Here is a 15377-nt window from a genome sequence, read left to right as displayed (position 1 = left end):
ACCTTTTGGAACCTGACAAGATACCACAGACTGGATAGCTTAACCAAGAGAAATGTACTATCTGTTGTTTCTAGAGGCTGGAAGTCACACTTAGGGTCTGGGAACAGCTGGCTCTTCTAAGAACACTTGAGAGGTAGCCCTCTTCTAGGCCTGCTTACTTGGCTGTTTTCTCCATGAGTCCTTTCACATTACCTTCCCTCTGTGTTTCTCAGGGCCCCTATTTGCTCTCTTCATAAGGACATTAATATCACTTGATAAGGATTCCCACTAATGACCTAGCTTCACTGGATTTCTTATATAGAGATCCTATATCCACATAAGGTACTATTCTGAGGTCCACTTCATCATATGAGTGGGAGAGCACGCAATTTAGTTCATCATAGACTGAGAATATATTTTTATCAATCAGAAGAATTAATTTTGACTTCTCAACTTCTTGCATTTTTGTTTCAGAAAAAGGAAGGGATCACAGGACCTCCTTCAGATTCTGTGAGTTTGTGTACATGTCTTCTGAGGTCTATGTCACCATGGTGTATCTTTCTTTAGGGGGCATAGAACTACCCCACCTATAATCCCAATCACTCAGGAGGCTGAGCTCATGGCCAGCCTGGGTAAATTATACTGTCTCAAAATTAAAAGTAAAATGGGGTTACAGCTCAGTGCCAGAGTACTTGTATTGTGTGCACGAGGGCCTGGGTTCAATCTTTAGGACCAGAAAAACACAATGAAAAAGCTCTATCAATTCTGTATGTGAAGGTGATGAGCACGGTAATCTCTCATTCAGACGTTTCTTTCTGTTCCTAAAAAGATGGTGGGCATGAGGCTGTTTCACTGTTCCTTGTCTATATATATATACAGAGAGAGAGAGAGAGAGAGAGAGAGAGAGAGAGAGAGAGAGAGAGAGAGAGAGAGGTGGAGATGATGGGGTCAAGAAGATAGGAGGATATAGTAAATGCTAATAATTATTAGTAGTATGAGCACATGAAACCACATGTAACTATATTAGAAGGAGGGAAAAGAAGGAGGCACACCCACTGCCTTGCAAACAAGGCTTTCTTCTGAGTTATTTCATTAACATTTCTCATTTGCTATCTAAGAAACGCAAAGAATGTTTCTTTTCTGGACTCCTATCTCTAGTTTGGCTCTTAGGAGTTACTCTGCGCTCTTTTCTCTAGAAACCCATGGGACCTGATGATGCTATAGATGCCCTGTCATCTGACTTCACCTGTAGTTCTCTGCCCGGAAAGCAAACTAAGAAAGAGGTATTATTTTTAGTCCGATTAAAGAGAACTTTGCTAGAAAGTATCTTGGGTATAAAAATAATGTTTTAGTTCTGTTTATCACAATTGAATTTCCATCACCTGTAAAAATCTTTTGTATTTTCTTTTTCAGAAATCTACAGGGGACATTTTCAAAGCTCAGACTGCTGGAGTGACCAGAAGTCCTGTTCCTCCCCAGGAGAAAAAAAGGAAGGTGGAAGAGGTACTTAATTTCTTAAGTAGCAAAGGGCCTATATGACAACAGTTACTTACCTGATTTTTGCTTATTTATGAATAATTTTAAAGCACAGTCTTTACTCTTGTTGTATAAGATCATCTTATGTTGTAATACAATGAAACTGCTCTTGAAATATGAAATCTTAGACTTGAGTTCCTAAAGGGAGTTTTGTGGATCATTATAGGAATGCCAGCACAGCTGTTTCTGCTGCCTCAGCAACAAACTGATTCTGTCTTCAAAGTTGATCCTGCAGCTCCAGGCTAGATGTGGGCAGGTGCACCCTGTGTGAATGGTGCTGATAATGCTAAGGACCACTTCTATCAGGGATGCCCCTGCTTCTGCCCTGCTGGAGGGAATAGTTTATTTTTATCTCAATGGCTGAGAGAGCTGTGGGGAGCACCACACCCTGGCAGTGGAAGTTCTCATAGCCCCGAAATTGTATCTTCAGAGGTCACTTCAGCTTTCTCACTTGCTTCAGCTTAGCTGTTTTGCTGAAGAGCCGGGCTTTCAGAAGACATTTTACAAGAAAAACAGGGTCATTCAAGTTTACTTGCTGGCAGCTTTTTTGATGAGTCCTTTTTAATATCATATCTATTATAATCATATATCTTACTTGCAAAGTAAGTGTTGAAGTGACCCTATAGCTGTTGCTATTGTAAGAGGTCTGGTGTTTTAGACCAAGTTTTCATTCATAGGTAAGTCCTTTTTTCTTCCTGTTTTAATTTTCCTTTCATATAGTAATTTCCCAATCCCCAATTTACCTTTTGTATTTAAAATGTATATTTCACAAATAAGAAAATTGATTATATGGATTATCTAAGCTCTAAACTCTGAAGAGGTTTTTTTTTTGTTTTGTTTTGTTTTTATGCATAGACTTTTTCCCTTTTAACAGGATGTCATGAGTGATCAAGCCCTGCAGGCACTGTCAGATTCACTGGGCCCCCGGCAGCCAGACCCTGAGAGCCATCTTAGCCAAGCTGAACAAGTCAAAGAGGTACTGCCTTATAATTCATAGGCAAAGCTGAGTACTAGCACATGACTAGAATTCTTTTACATTGTTAGAATTACTCTTCATTTTCTCACTTTCAGAGTCTGGTAAATGTAGATATTTATTGCTGGGGAGTGAGCAACCAAGGCAAATGTTTGTGTAAAACATCTACTGTGTCAATATTTGAAAAGTGAAGGTGTGGCTCAGTGGTTGGGTACTGAGCTTGGTCTGTGCAAGGACCTGGGGTGGAATCCAGCACTTCAAAAATGCAAAACCTTTTGGTCCAGTATGTTGGCATACATCTGTGATCCCAGAACTTAGGAGGCTGAGGCAGAAGGATTGTGAACACATTTTAGAACAGCCTAGGCTGCGTGGTGAGACCCTGTCTAGAAAGAAAGGGAGATGGGAGGTGGGCAGAGAGAAAAAGAAACAATAATCTGCTTTGCCAAAGCATGATAACAGTAGTAGTCTGGTGAGAACCTGTTAGCTTTTGCTGGGTATTGTGAATTTGTATTTTTTAAAGAGTGCTTATGGAGGGAGATGAACAGGGAGAATGTGATGAGCCTTCTTTTGTATAGCTATGAGGAAGAAGGTTGACAAAATTGTCTCAGGGTGAAATAAATTGAGCCACAATCTTTTTGCTTACTGGAGCTCACACACACTTACAGCATGTTGGTCTCATTGCCTCCATGCCCTTAGCAAACCCATCCAAGCTTGTAGCTGGTGTAGAAATGCGATATTAAGTTATGGTTTTTGTATGCTTTTCCAAATCTGCTCTCTGGGGAAAAGAAAAGGACAGAAGTAAGCTGCCTATATCTAACAAGGCAGGAATCCTGGAGGGAGACAACCAAAGGCTGTAGAGCACTACCCTATCAGATCAGGGAAAGGAAGCTGGCCAGCAGCATTGTCACAATGCCCCTGACTCTGCTGTCACTTCCTGTTCTGAGTTGTCAGGGAAGGGCAGTCTTCCTGACTCCCAGGAACCCTGCCTGAGTCTGAATTGGCCTGGGTCTATTATGGGCCAGTTTCTGTCTTCTACTTTTTGGGAGGGCTCACCTGCTGCTATGTGGCATGAGAAGCTTCATGATGTTGAACACAAGGGAGCTGGAGAAACAATCCCTGTCCTTCAGGAGCATGTGATGTGCTCAGAAGAAAGAGAACATGGGTCCAAACACTGTGAGGTGCATATTACTCAGAGTCATGTTGTCTCTAAGGAGGGTGGTCTTGGTGGAGCCCTGGGTGTGGCCAGGAGGTGCTATACTATGGTTCTGTAACCTGGGAGCTATAGATTTCACTTTTGCCTCAGGATTTTTTATAAATAGAGTAATTTAATAAGATAATATATATGGAAAGAGAATGTGTAAACCTGATAGAAGTCCCAGGACAGTCTAAATAACCCAGTCACTAACCCAGATGAATAGGTGGAAAACAGTGATGTGAAAGGAACTCATGCAGCAGCATGGGTAAGGTCGTTACTCTCCAGAGTGTATATAGGAGTGTGTTTACAATGCCATTACTCTCTGGAGTATGTATAGGAGTGTGTTCACTGTCCTAGAAACCAGTATCAGTAAACTAATAAAATAACTTTCCATTCATGTATTACTAGCTTTCCACTAGTCCTAAACTATAACTATTTCCTGTGATTGTTTATAATGATTAGCCTGGTGTTTTGATAAGACCCCTAGAGGTCCTTGCTTCTTACAGGAGTCCATGGCACCTGTAAAAACTATGGAAGTGTCTAGAAAACAGACCCAATCCTACTTTGTATTATATTACATCATACCATAAAATAAACATTTATTTTGTCTATAATGATATCTTTTAAGCCACTCCCATTTTTAGGTATGTGTACCTGGTCTAGCATATTTGCAGTATGGTAGACTTACTCTTGGTCTTTTTGGTGTCTTGAATAAGTGTGGCCATTTTAAAAATATAAAGATCAAAGAGGTTAAAAAAAATGGATCCCATTGTGTGTGTATCTGCCCATAGCCTGGAAGTATGGAGATAGATAGTCTTCCTATATAGATGGCCTTTGATATTCATGGAGTCTCCTTAGGGACTAGACATGGCATACTTCCCTGAGTTGGGCAATATTGCTGCATATCAGAAAGCCCACAGACAGTAATAGAGTAAAACCTGAAATTTGAAAAGAGACGAATACCTTCCATCCTAAATAACATACAACTCTAGTCCCAGAACAAAGAACAGTGCCTGGCTAATTAAAGTGCTTGATAATTTTTAAGAATTAATCAAGAAAGTAGCCAGTTCAGTCTGAGGTTGAGGTTGAGACGGAAGCAGTGAGTTGACTCCTGATTTGCTTAAGTAAATTGTGCCGAGTACCTCAGGTTCTGAATTATAAACCCATGCCTTGAAATAGATACAAATCCTTACACATGGTATTTTATAGGACTCACCTGTAGATTCCATTACAGATGTTATACAGGAGAATTAGTCATGTACTGTAGAGCATTTGCTCTTGGTTCAGTGATCTTGTGAAGTAAGTCCTGCTGCTATTGAATGAGTCCTTTATAAATCATTAAAGCCAGTTCTCCATGAAGAAGCCACATTTGTGACTATCTGCTTCTACCATTGTTGAACTGGATGAGAGAATTGGATATGTGCTTTTCTCTTTCCTTAAATAACTGCACTGTTGGGCAAGATATATGAAAGCTATTAAAATAATTGCAGCTAATTTCTGCCTATACTTACTGTCCTCCAAGGGGCCTTTATTTACTTTGGTGAACCTTCAAAGTCAGTGAGCTAAGGAAGGATTATTAGCCAGAGAGGCAACACTCTCTAGGGCATCATGACTTCCTAAATCTTGGACCAAGCAGGGTGTCTGTCCCTGTGCTTGCTCACAACTGCTTTCCACAGACTTGCGCTTTGTGGTTTACAGAGCATTCCAAACACTTTAACCCAATTCTGGGTTATTCTGTAGTATATGAAGTAGGTTATATCCATTTATATTACTTACATCATCTAACTGCTGCTTTTTTTTTCCCCTCCCCATTTTTATCAGGCAAAAGCAAAAGAAGAAAAGCAGGAGAAGTGTGGTGAAAACGATGACACAGTCCCGGCTGAGTACAGGTTAAAGCCGGCTGTGGTAAGCTCTCTGCATAACAGCACGCTTATCGGCATTGTGCTTATGAAATTCCTCCCCTTGACACTAGGAACAAAGCTGTCGCACTGTAGATATTAACTGTGAACATGCTGGACCTGTTTCTCATGGCTCTCTGAAGCCACAGGACCAATGCCCCCAGGGATGGTTTGTCCTATCATGGCTTGAAAAGTAGTCATTAGGGGCTGGGGATTTAGCTCAGTGGTAGAGCGCTTGCCTAGCAAGCACAAGGCCCTGGGTTCGATCCTCAGCTCCAGCCAAAAAAAAAAAAAAAAAAAAGGGAGTCATTAAAACTCTAATCTTAGGTACATGCCTTTAATCCAGCACTCAGGAGGGAGGCAGAGCCAGGCCAATCTCTGTGAGTTCAAGGCCAGCCTGGTCTACAAAGCAAGTTCCAGGAAAGGTGCAAAGCTACACAGAGAAACCCTGTCTCAGGGGGAAAAAAGCAAAAAACAAAAACAAAAAACCCTCTAACCTATTTGACTATTTGGTAAGAGGAGAAAACATTTCGTAAATTGTGAAAACTCATGTTCAAAAACTAAATGGTGTTTAAAATTCAAAAATGATGTTTATCCCAATCCTGGGTTGAAGAATTGAAGCTTTTTATATTTTAAGACAGGTTCTCAAGGTAGACTTGACTAGCCTCAAACTCACTCTGAAGTGGAGACCGTCCTTGGACTGATCCCCTCCAGCTCCCAACTGCTGGGATTACAAATCCAGCTCTGTAGAATTGAGTTTTTTCTTTTTAATCTTCCATTAAGGAAGGGATAGCCTGATGACTCAGTGGGTAGAGACACTTGTCACCAAGACTGACTATCAAAGTTTGATCCCTGGATCCCATGTGATAGGGAAAAACTAACTCTGCACACACCCATACACATAATAAATACTCAAAAAGCAATTTCATTAATACAACTGCACTGTTCTCATTTTGCTTTTTGGTTTTTTTTTTAATTTATCTTTTTGCCTTACCAAACAGTAAATCTTTCAGTAACTTGTAATGAAAAACAAATTATAGCATCCTTAGAAAAGATTCTTGTATTGGTACTTTTAGATATTAAATCTAAAATTAATTCACTCAAGTATAAGAAAAAATAAGCTTACCTCTTACATCCTGGATTTGCCTAAAGCAAACTTAATAGAACATGAAAGCAAATTTTTTTATTATATCTCCAATACATTTCTAATTTTATTTTCAGGATAAAGATGGAAAACCACTATTGCCAGAGCCTGAAGAAAAGTCTAAGGTTGGAAATTTTTCCTAGTACTCAAAATCAGCAAAAATATAAAGTATAAATAAGGATCATTTTAAAAGACCACATTTCACATGCAACCTAGTACTGGGGTGAATTCTTATGGTAACTCAAGGCTGAGGCCTCTGCTCTTTTACATATATTTTAATGATGGTTTCTCTCATGAATTATTACCAGACTATTAGTTTCTAAGCAGCATTCACCATTCATTAGGAGTTAATGCTAAAAGAGCTTTTACATTATATTATTTTGGCATTTAATTAAGAATTTGATATAGTAACTGCGTGATATACTCTTAACACTTTTATTTTGCCTTAAATATACATAGTCAGTTTCCTGTCATGATAACACCAATCAGCATTTTTAATCACCTACTATGTGCTTAACATTGCTCTAAGTGCTTTTCACATCTCCATTTCATTTTTAATGAGCCATTGAGTAGAGTTAGTGCTGCTTGCATGAGCCCATGTGTGGGGTTATTTATTAGAGCATGGGCAATTTCTCAGTAGATATACCACTAAAGAAAAATAGCTCCTGTGTTCTAATGCCTGGTTGTCCAGGCATTAACTGTCAGTAGCTCCTCAAAGAATTATGTGGCTTCTTGGCCCCTCTCCCATCTGTGGTGGAATGCTGGTGAGCTCAGTCTTGCGCAGGCAACTGTCCTCAGACCAGCTGCTGTGAGTTCAGTGCAGCAGCAGTGTCCTTTCTAGAAACAGCGCTCACATCACTGCCTCGCTTCCTGCTCCTTCTTCCTTTTCACCACAGGATATTTTCATGGAATCCCCACATGGACTGTCTCTGCTCGGGGAATGGGAGCTATCAAACTTTCCTCTCAGAGACCATTTTCTATCCCCCACTTTCCCTCCCTTCCTTTCCCTGGTTATAGAAAATGAGTACATGAATGTGTTTCCTCTGCTTTAGTCTGAAAGAAAATCATTAAGGACTAGGAAATAAATAGTCACCTTTAATAACTGCAATTCTCACTGGAGAAAACAGGAAATCTTAATTGAGTAAAGGTGTACAGCAATCCTTTTGTTACTTTGAAAAATGATTTACTCTATTTTTTTTAATAATTAAAACTTTATTGTAATGTACTTGTAAATAAAATCATCACAAAGTGAGATTAGCCAGACTAAAAGTCTGGACCTCACCACGGACTTCTGTGTAGTTCCTAGAGCTGACCTATCAGGTGAGGAAATAAACCTTTAGCATTTTCACAGCACTGAGGTGGCATGTAATCTATATGCGTGCCATTTCCCGCCTCACATCAATAAATGAAGAATATGCCTTATCAAGCTGGCTTTTGTTTTTAGGTAATACAATGTAGCTAAACCATATTAACTGAAAAAAAAAAAAAAAATACTGTCCTATGACTTTACAGAGCAGAGCATCTTCATAATGCAGCATTTCTTGTTACAGTGCCTGAGTGAAGCAGAGCTGATTGGGCAACTTACAGAAGATTTTGACCAACCTACAAATCAAGACAAACCATCTATGCCAGCTGAGAAAATAGAAGTATGTTCTAATAATGTCTTAATGTTCGTTTTTAATCTGAAAACGTGTGAAGCTCAAATTATTATTGCATGCAGGAGCCCATGAAAGCCTACCTTTTATACATGGTATATTCATCTTGCCTTTTTCTAGACATATTTTCTGTTCCCAGCCTAACCCTAACAATCTTGAAGTTTAAAACCTGCAGTCATTCCTTCAGGGAAGTGCTTATATCCAAGCTTCCATTTTGATTGCTGTCACTGAGATGGTTAAATGAAATTGCCACGCCTCTCAGCCCTTCCCACCTTTATGCCCACCAGAGTTAGCCTTTTTGAAAGATGTTTCTAGTTACAGCATTCCCCTACCCCAAACTTGAACTTGACACTCCCTGTGAACAGATTCTGTACATGCCACTGGTATATGTTAGTCGTGGATTCCTTTCTACCAGGTTTACTGCATTACTCAATGGGAAGGCTCTGCAAAAGCAACCTTTTATTGGTACTTTCCGTTCCTCGTCCAACACACCTTTTATTAAAAGAAATTCTTTATTGTTTGCTTGTTTATGGGCTTCTGTGTGTGTGTGTGTGTGTGTGTGTGTGTGTGTGTGTGTGTGTGTGTATCCCTGTTAAAGCAATTATTTAAAAAGGTTCTGAGCTATACTGGTGCTTCTTTAATTCTAACATCTGTCATTGTGAAATACAGTTTCTCAAGGATGATGAGAGCATGCCTTAGCACTACTCTTTTTCCCGGGTGCTTTGCATGTAGGATTAAAGTGTCTGGATTAAAAGCATTTGGAAATTACTGGGACGCTGCCCCCACAATTCCTCACTGCATTATGGTGAGAGCCTGAGAATATATATTGATCACAAGATATCCAGTACTGCCGTGGTTACAAGTCTAGGGACCACTCTGAGGCTCCTATTCAGTATCATTCCTTACATTCATGCAGATTTGTAACTTAGAATATGCTCTCAGATCAATCCTTGAGATGTTGTGTGTATTTATCAATGTTCTCATTTCACAAATGTGAAAGTGAGTCTACAAGTTGCAATTACAGTAATTGAAAAGTTTTTAACATGCTTTAGTATGCATATTGTTCAATAAGCATTCAAAAGACTCATGCTTATAACTTACATCTTGTAGTGTCTAATTGAGTCACTGTTGTTCAGTTTTATTAGTCAGGTAATTCTAAAATTATTCAGAATTCTTGCTTCTTTTCTCAGAAATCTAAGGACACATCCCCAACTCCTGTGGCTGAGGCTGTGTCTCGGGCCTCCATGTGCAGTATTCAGTCAGCACCACCCAAACCAGCATCTTTGGTGAGTGATAGCCCTAGCATTGAAAAGGTCTTGAGGCAGGCTCTGTTCTTTCTCCCCCCACTTTCTACTGTGTGTTGCCACACTATTCCAAGAAAATGAAGGGAAAGCTAATACAGAGTTGCTATTCATTGTTCTGGCTTCCAGGCTGTGTGGGAAACTTCATCTGCACTTAACTTTTAATTCAGGTGCTGTCTGCTGCTTTGCTTTTATCTTCTGAAACTTCTTGTAGGTCCACAACTGTCTCCAATGATCCCTGTGTCCTGAATGTCCAGTGTCACATTTCTTCCTGGCTTTGTATCCAAATCATGACAACGATCCTGGCCCCTTCCACATTGGAGGAAAGATCGCAGCATCCCTCTGCCTGGCCTTCACTGTTTCTTGTTTTCTGCTTTTCTTTGAATTTTTGAATTAAGTGTGATGTTTAACTAAATCCTTATTTTATTTTGATTTCTATAGGTTTAGTTTCTATCCTCTGATGATTCGGAAATTACTGCTTCCTACTTACAAAATCTGAATTCTGAATGACTAGCTTTTCTCTTCTAGGACACATGTGTTCCAGATTCCATAGTATCTTAGGATGTGCTGGGGCTTGAGATCTGCTAGTCTCCTTATTTGATATTCATAAAGATACTGTAAAGTCTTTTTCGATCACCCACCTTCCTGTGTAAATGAGGAATGCCAGGCTTTTTGTTGACCTTCAGCAGTGTACCTGTATCCTGGTCCTTAATTGTAATGAGAATGAGAAATATGGTGGGGGTCTTGGATACCTTTCAGTTTTCTATGAGCCAGACCTCAAGTATGGAAAACAGGCAGATGGAACATGGATGAAGGAAACTTTTCTTTTAGGAATTTACAAAGGCTTCCATGTAGAGGGCAGGGCCACACTGAGAAGTGAAAATAACATTTCCCAAGGAAAACAGTGAGGCAGACATGCAAAGTACTCAGTGTACTTGGGGTATGTTCGTTTAGATGCTTGAGAGAACCAGCACCTATACAATAATAATAATAATAAAGAAACACTTTAATGAGTGGTATTTATTAAGGTTAAGTGTGTTGTGTTGTTTTCTATCTATGAGAAATGTTCTGGCCAGGAAACATTCAATTAATTTTTTTAAAACCACTAAGGAACATTTATGATCCATAGTTTGGAAAACCAGAACCTGTCCTGTCTTTTGGCCCATACATCGTTTCTTCATTTCCCCTTACATGCCTCATTTGTACTCCTGTTCATTTGTTTGAACGTTGGTGTAGCCAAATCTGGCTTATAACATCATGAGTGAGCATATTTCATCCAGAATAGCGAGACTCAGGTATATCATTCTCATTGTGCACTGATGATGGTCAGTCACAAACAGGAGAATCCTGAGCCAATGTTAACCATGTGGCTAGTGGAAGCACCAGAGAACAAACTTGTGCCTTCTCTCCTAGGCCTGGCCAAGCTTGGTGGCAGAAATCCTGCCCTCTTTTCCTTCCATCAGCTTCTGTTATCTTTATCTTCTTTTTTCATGGGTCAAAATTCTAGCTGGATCTTTTAGGTCTTTAGTGTCAATATACAAATTGCATGAACAGTTTTTAATATAAGAAACTTGCCTTAATTTTTAACATTCTTAACATTTCAAAGCCTCCATTCTAATTAAATTGATGCCTCAAGTTATTAAAGATAGTGTAGACCTGAAATAAGCATGTGCCTTCTGAATTGGTAAGCATGAGTAACAACTTAGGTTTAACCACCTTTGTTCTTGCAGAAGAGCATGGTGCCAGATGATGCTGTTGAAACCTTGGCTGGAAGCCTGGGGAAAAAAGAAGCAAATCCAGAAGATGAAAAACCTGTAGTGGATAAAGTCAAAGTAATGGTGGTTCAAATGTGTCTACAAAATGACTTATAAATATCCACCTCTGTCCTCCAATAAGTTAACACTCTGTTTTTAAAAATCTATCTGTAAAGCATGATCAGTGGTCTTAATCTAATACTGCATATATCCTGTTTAATAAGCTAAGTCTTAGGAAGTGCCAATGTTGTGTCTAAGTTTCATGAATCCCATCTTTGTCTACCTGTATTCATCCTTTGCTGAGAGCTCCTAAGAAAAGTAGAATAATACTCCTCCCAACAGGCCATTAGCCCAGAAGGCTGAAAGATGGTATCTGAGCCTGCTAACTGGAGACAGTGTTAAAAGTTGAAGCTGTTGAGGATCTGTTACCAATGGTCATACACATGTTTGAAGCTAACAATAGAAACCTCAAATTTAATCTCTGAGGAATGCATTGTGTAGGAGGAGACACTAACCCTCAAAAATGATACCGCTTTTATCTAGGAGAAGGCTAAAGAAAAAGACTATGAAAAACTTGGTGAAAAAGAAGAAACAATTCCCCCTGATTATAAACTAGAAGAGGCCAAGGTAAGCAGGCTGAGTATTTTCCCATATCATTTTCTAACTAAATTTTATAATCATAAAGAGGGAGCTGATAACAGATCTGGAATATAAACATTCCATTTCTGTATGTTCTGACCCTAAATTGTATTAGCACTAATACCATGTTAGAATACTAGATATGGAGCTAAATCATATTCTTTTAAAATTTGTTCATTTTAATTTCATATATGTGTGTGTATACTGAATTTACATCATTTCCCCTCCTTCTCTCTAACTCCTCCTATGTTTCTACCTTTCCCCTTCTCCTTCAAATTCAAAGCCTCTTTTTCTTTATTTTTGAAAACACACACACCCACACACACACACACACACACACACACTTACACACATACATGTATACACATAAGTTAATATATAAATACAAGCTAATCAGTCATTTAGTTTTGTTTGTATGTTTGTTTTTAGGACTTAGCACTTGGTTTGGATGAGCAGTTATGGAGCTCATCCTGGGGAATATTGTTTCTTCCTCTCTCAGCATTCATTAGTTACCAATAGCTCTTCATCTAGACATGAGACCCCTTAAGATTGGCATGTCAGTTGATATTGTCATTGTTCAAGTCTTTTTTAAGCAATCAAATTGTGAAATTTCCTAAGTGCGGCTTCCCCGTCATATAGAAGATGCAATCCTGCAGCAGACATACTGGTCTTCTGGCTCTTTACACTCTTTCTGCCTGTTTGTCTATGATGTTCCCTAAGCCTTAGTTGTGGGGTTGTATGGAGCTGGACACCTCATGGTCAGTTGTTCTGTGCATTTTGGTCAGTTGTAGCTTTCTGTAATAGTTCTCCTCTGCTGCAACAAGAAGCTTCTCTGATGAAGGTTGAGAGCTACACTTCTCTGTGGGTATAAGAATTAGTATTAAGAACACAGTTAAGATACATATAAGTGCTGGGTGGTGGTGGCGCACACCTTTAATCCCAGCACTCGGATGCAGGGGCAGGCGGATCTCTATGAGTTCCAGGCCAGCCTAGTCTACAGAGTGACATCCAGGACAGGCATCAAAACTACACAGAGAAACTCTGTCTTGAAAAACAAACAAACAAACAAAAAAGATACATATAAGTAACATTATATGAACTCAATGGCTTATATTTAGGAATATACATGTATATACAAATACATATATACATACAATCAATGATGAAAAAAGAGGCTGCAAATTTGAAGGAGAGTAGGAGGGGGGTAAGGGAGAGTTTGAAGAGAGAAAAAGGAAGGGAGAGATGTTGTAATTAAAATAAAATATCAAAAACAAACAGAATGCAGTTAAAGAGAATATTGGTTTGGGAAAGTTGCAATAGATTCTCTATAAAGTTCCATGGCCTCACCAGCCATGGATCCTTGGCTATGTATATACTACAAGACACAAATTCTTTACTATTGGGCAGGATTTAAGTCTAATTAGAAAGCTGATGGGTAGCACCAAGATATATATATATATATATATATATATATATATATATATATATATATATATACATACTGTACCTTTAGGGATATCTTGTCATACCCATCGCAGCTGGGTAGGACTATTGACTGCTTTTCTCCCTTGCCTGCTTGCATAGCATCTTTTAACACAGTGAAAGCTAGTCCTCAGGGAGGAGTCTTCCAGGTCAGTTCCTCCAAGTCCTGTGTCCAAAATTGTAGTGGTGTCAGCAATAGGAACTTACCTTCAAATTCTGGGAAGCAACTAAGGGTGATAGCAATAGAGACTAAAATATATTCTTAAGTAGCCTTTTCTTCCTTTAATATAAAGAAAATTAGCACCAAATATTTTTCCCTTCAGACATGTGGTTTGTGATAACACCAGCAATATAGGAAAACCTTCTGCAGGTTAAACAAACAAACAAACAAACAAAAAAGCCAACATGTACAATTACTTCCTATGCAGAAAATTTTTTAATCCTTAAGTATAAGTTGAAAACATGAGAACTTGTTAAGCACTGAGTAAAGTGATAAGTTGACCTTTTCTCTTCATATTGAAAGAACAGGGTATGTAGACCAAGTGACCAATGGAGAGATCCCATTATTATTAGTTCCAGTGTGCAGACACATAGGCAGTCATCTTCATAATGTATCACCAACAGGAAAGTTCAAATGTACTTTAAGAGCAGTTATGAGAAGCTGAATGCAGAGTCCTCACCCATCCACATGCACCAGTTTATTTTGCAACTCAAGATCTTACACTGAATTTTCCTTTACTTAAAGTTTATTATCCTGAACACTTCTGCATTTCATACTGCAGCCAAAACTGATGGAATTTCAATTATTTGCAGCTCATACATACATTGTTTTAAAATTTTTTCAGGACATTTTCAAGGCCACAGATCTGTCTCTGATCCTAGTTCCATAGAAGCAGGCCATATGCAGTTACTCAGTAGGAAGCTGGCTACTTTCTCCCTGCCCTGACTGAAGCTTAGTAGTGCTACTTCAGGGATTGCTTTCCCTGACTCCCTTTATTTAGTGTTAGTTTGTCCTCTGAACTTATCTCAGGCATTGTCAGTTACCCAGTGCTTTGCCACATTTCCAGGTTGCTGGGTTGACCTCTTGTTTAAATATTGTTGTCATTCATTACCTATGCTCACATCAGGTCACTAACTATAGTGAGGGTCAGCTCTCTGTTGTGGTCAGACCTCAACTTTCCCCTTCCTGCTACTGATGATGAGGTAGTAAAGGTAGGTTTCCATTTTAATGCAAAGCAAAGGAGCCCTCAGGGTCCCATGCCTCACTTGGGATCTTTACTGACTTTTCAGCTAAAACATGGTCTGGAAGTAGCAGATTCCTCCTTTAAAAAGGGCTAAAGGTACAAGTGAATTAAGAGGGCAAGAAGAAGGTTGTCTTAGCTATAAGAAAGCAGCAGATAGCTCTAAACATTTACATAGCACATTTGAAATACAAAACAATGCAAAAACATTTGATCACTTTCCTAGGAGAAATCTTTGAATGTACCCTTGAACTCATTTATTTTTGTACAGACAAATAAATGGAATCGGTCATTAATTTATAGATCTTTTATTAAGGAGGCTCAAATAATTCATTGGTTTTGTTCTGTCACTCAAAAGTACCACTTGAAACCATATTTGAAGCTTACCATAATGTGAGACCTAAATTTGAGAGTGCTGCACCCAGAAAACAAGCTCCCTGAGCATTTGGACTTCAGCCAATTGAGGTCCCAGTATTCCCTTATAAAGGAAAGGTTTGCTGATATACCCCTGAAACATACCACTTAAAAAATTCACATTTTTTCTTTTGTATTCATTTCTGTTCTTTGGGTCACAAGCCAT

The 15377-nt window shown here is 39.0% G+C and overlaps 1 protein-coding gene and 1 non-coding gene across 6 annotated transcripts in view; both read left to right on the top strand.

Annotated features, from left to right (window-relative positions):
- The window catches only part of Cast (calpastatin), a 113263-nt gene that overhangs the window by 78751 nt on the left and 19135 nt on the right, over positions 1-15377 (top strand). For all 5 annotated transcript variants that reach the window (XM_036207414.1, XM_036207412.1, XM_036207413.1 and 2 more), the window contains 10 exons: positions 454-489; positions 1176-1262; positions 1393-1482; positions 2390-2491; positions 5505-5588; positions 6803-6850; positions 8276-8371; positions 9571-9666; positions 11412-11513; positions 11979-12062. In XM_036207414.1, the coding sequence (XP_036063307.1) occupies positions 454-489; positions 1176-1262; positions 1393-1482; positions 2390-2491; positions 5505-5588; positions 6803-6850; positions 8276-8371; positions 9571-9666; positions 11412-11513; positions 11979-12062 (825 nt within the window). The remainder of the gene's footprint in view (positions 1-453; positions 490-1175; positions 1263-1392; positions 1483-2389; positions 2492-5504; positions 5589-6802; positions 6851-8275; positions 8372-9570; positions 9667-11411; positions 11514-11978; positions 12063-15377) is intronic.
- Trnaa-agc lies at positions 5788-5862 on the top strand. The gene has a single exon. It is a non-coding gene; the product is annotated as a tRNA-Ala (tRNA).

The sequence above is a fragment of the Onychomys torridus genome, chromosome 15 (assembly GCF_903995425.1).
Source record: "Onychomys torridus chromosome 15, mOncTor1.1, whole genome shotgun sequence".
NCBI classification, from domain to species: domain Eukaryota; kingdom Metazoa; phylum Chordata; class Mammalia; order Rodentia; family Cricetidae; genus Onychomys; species Onychomys torridus.
The sequence above is the reverse complement of the archived record's forward strand: the minus strand, read 5'-3'. Positions and strand labels throughout refer to the sequence as shown.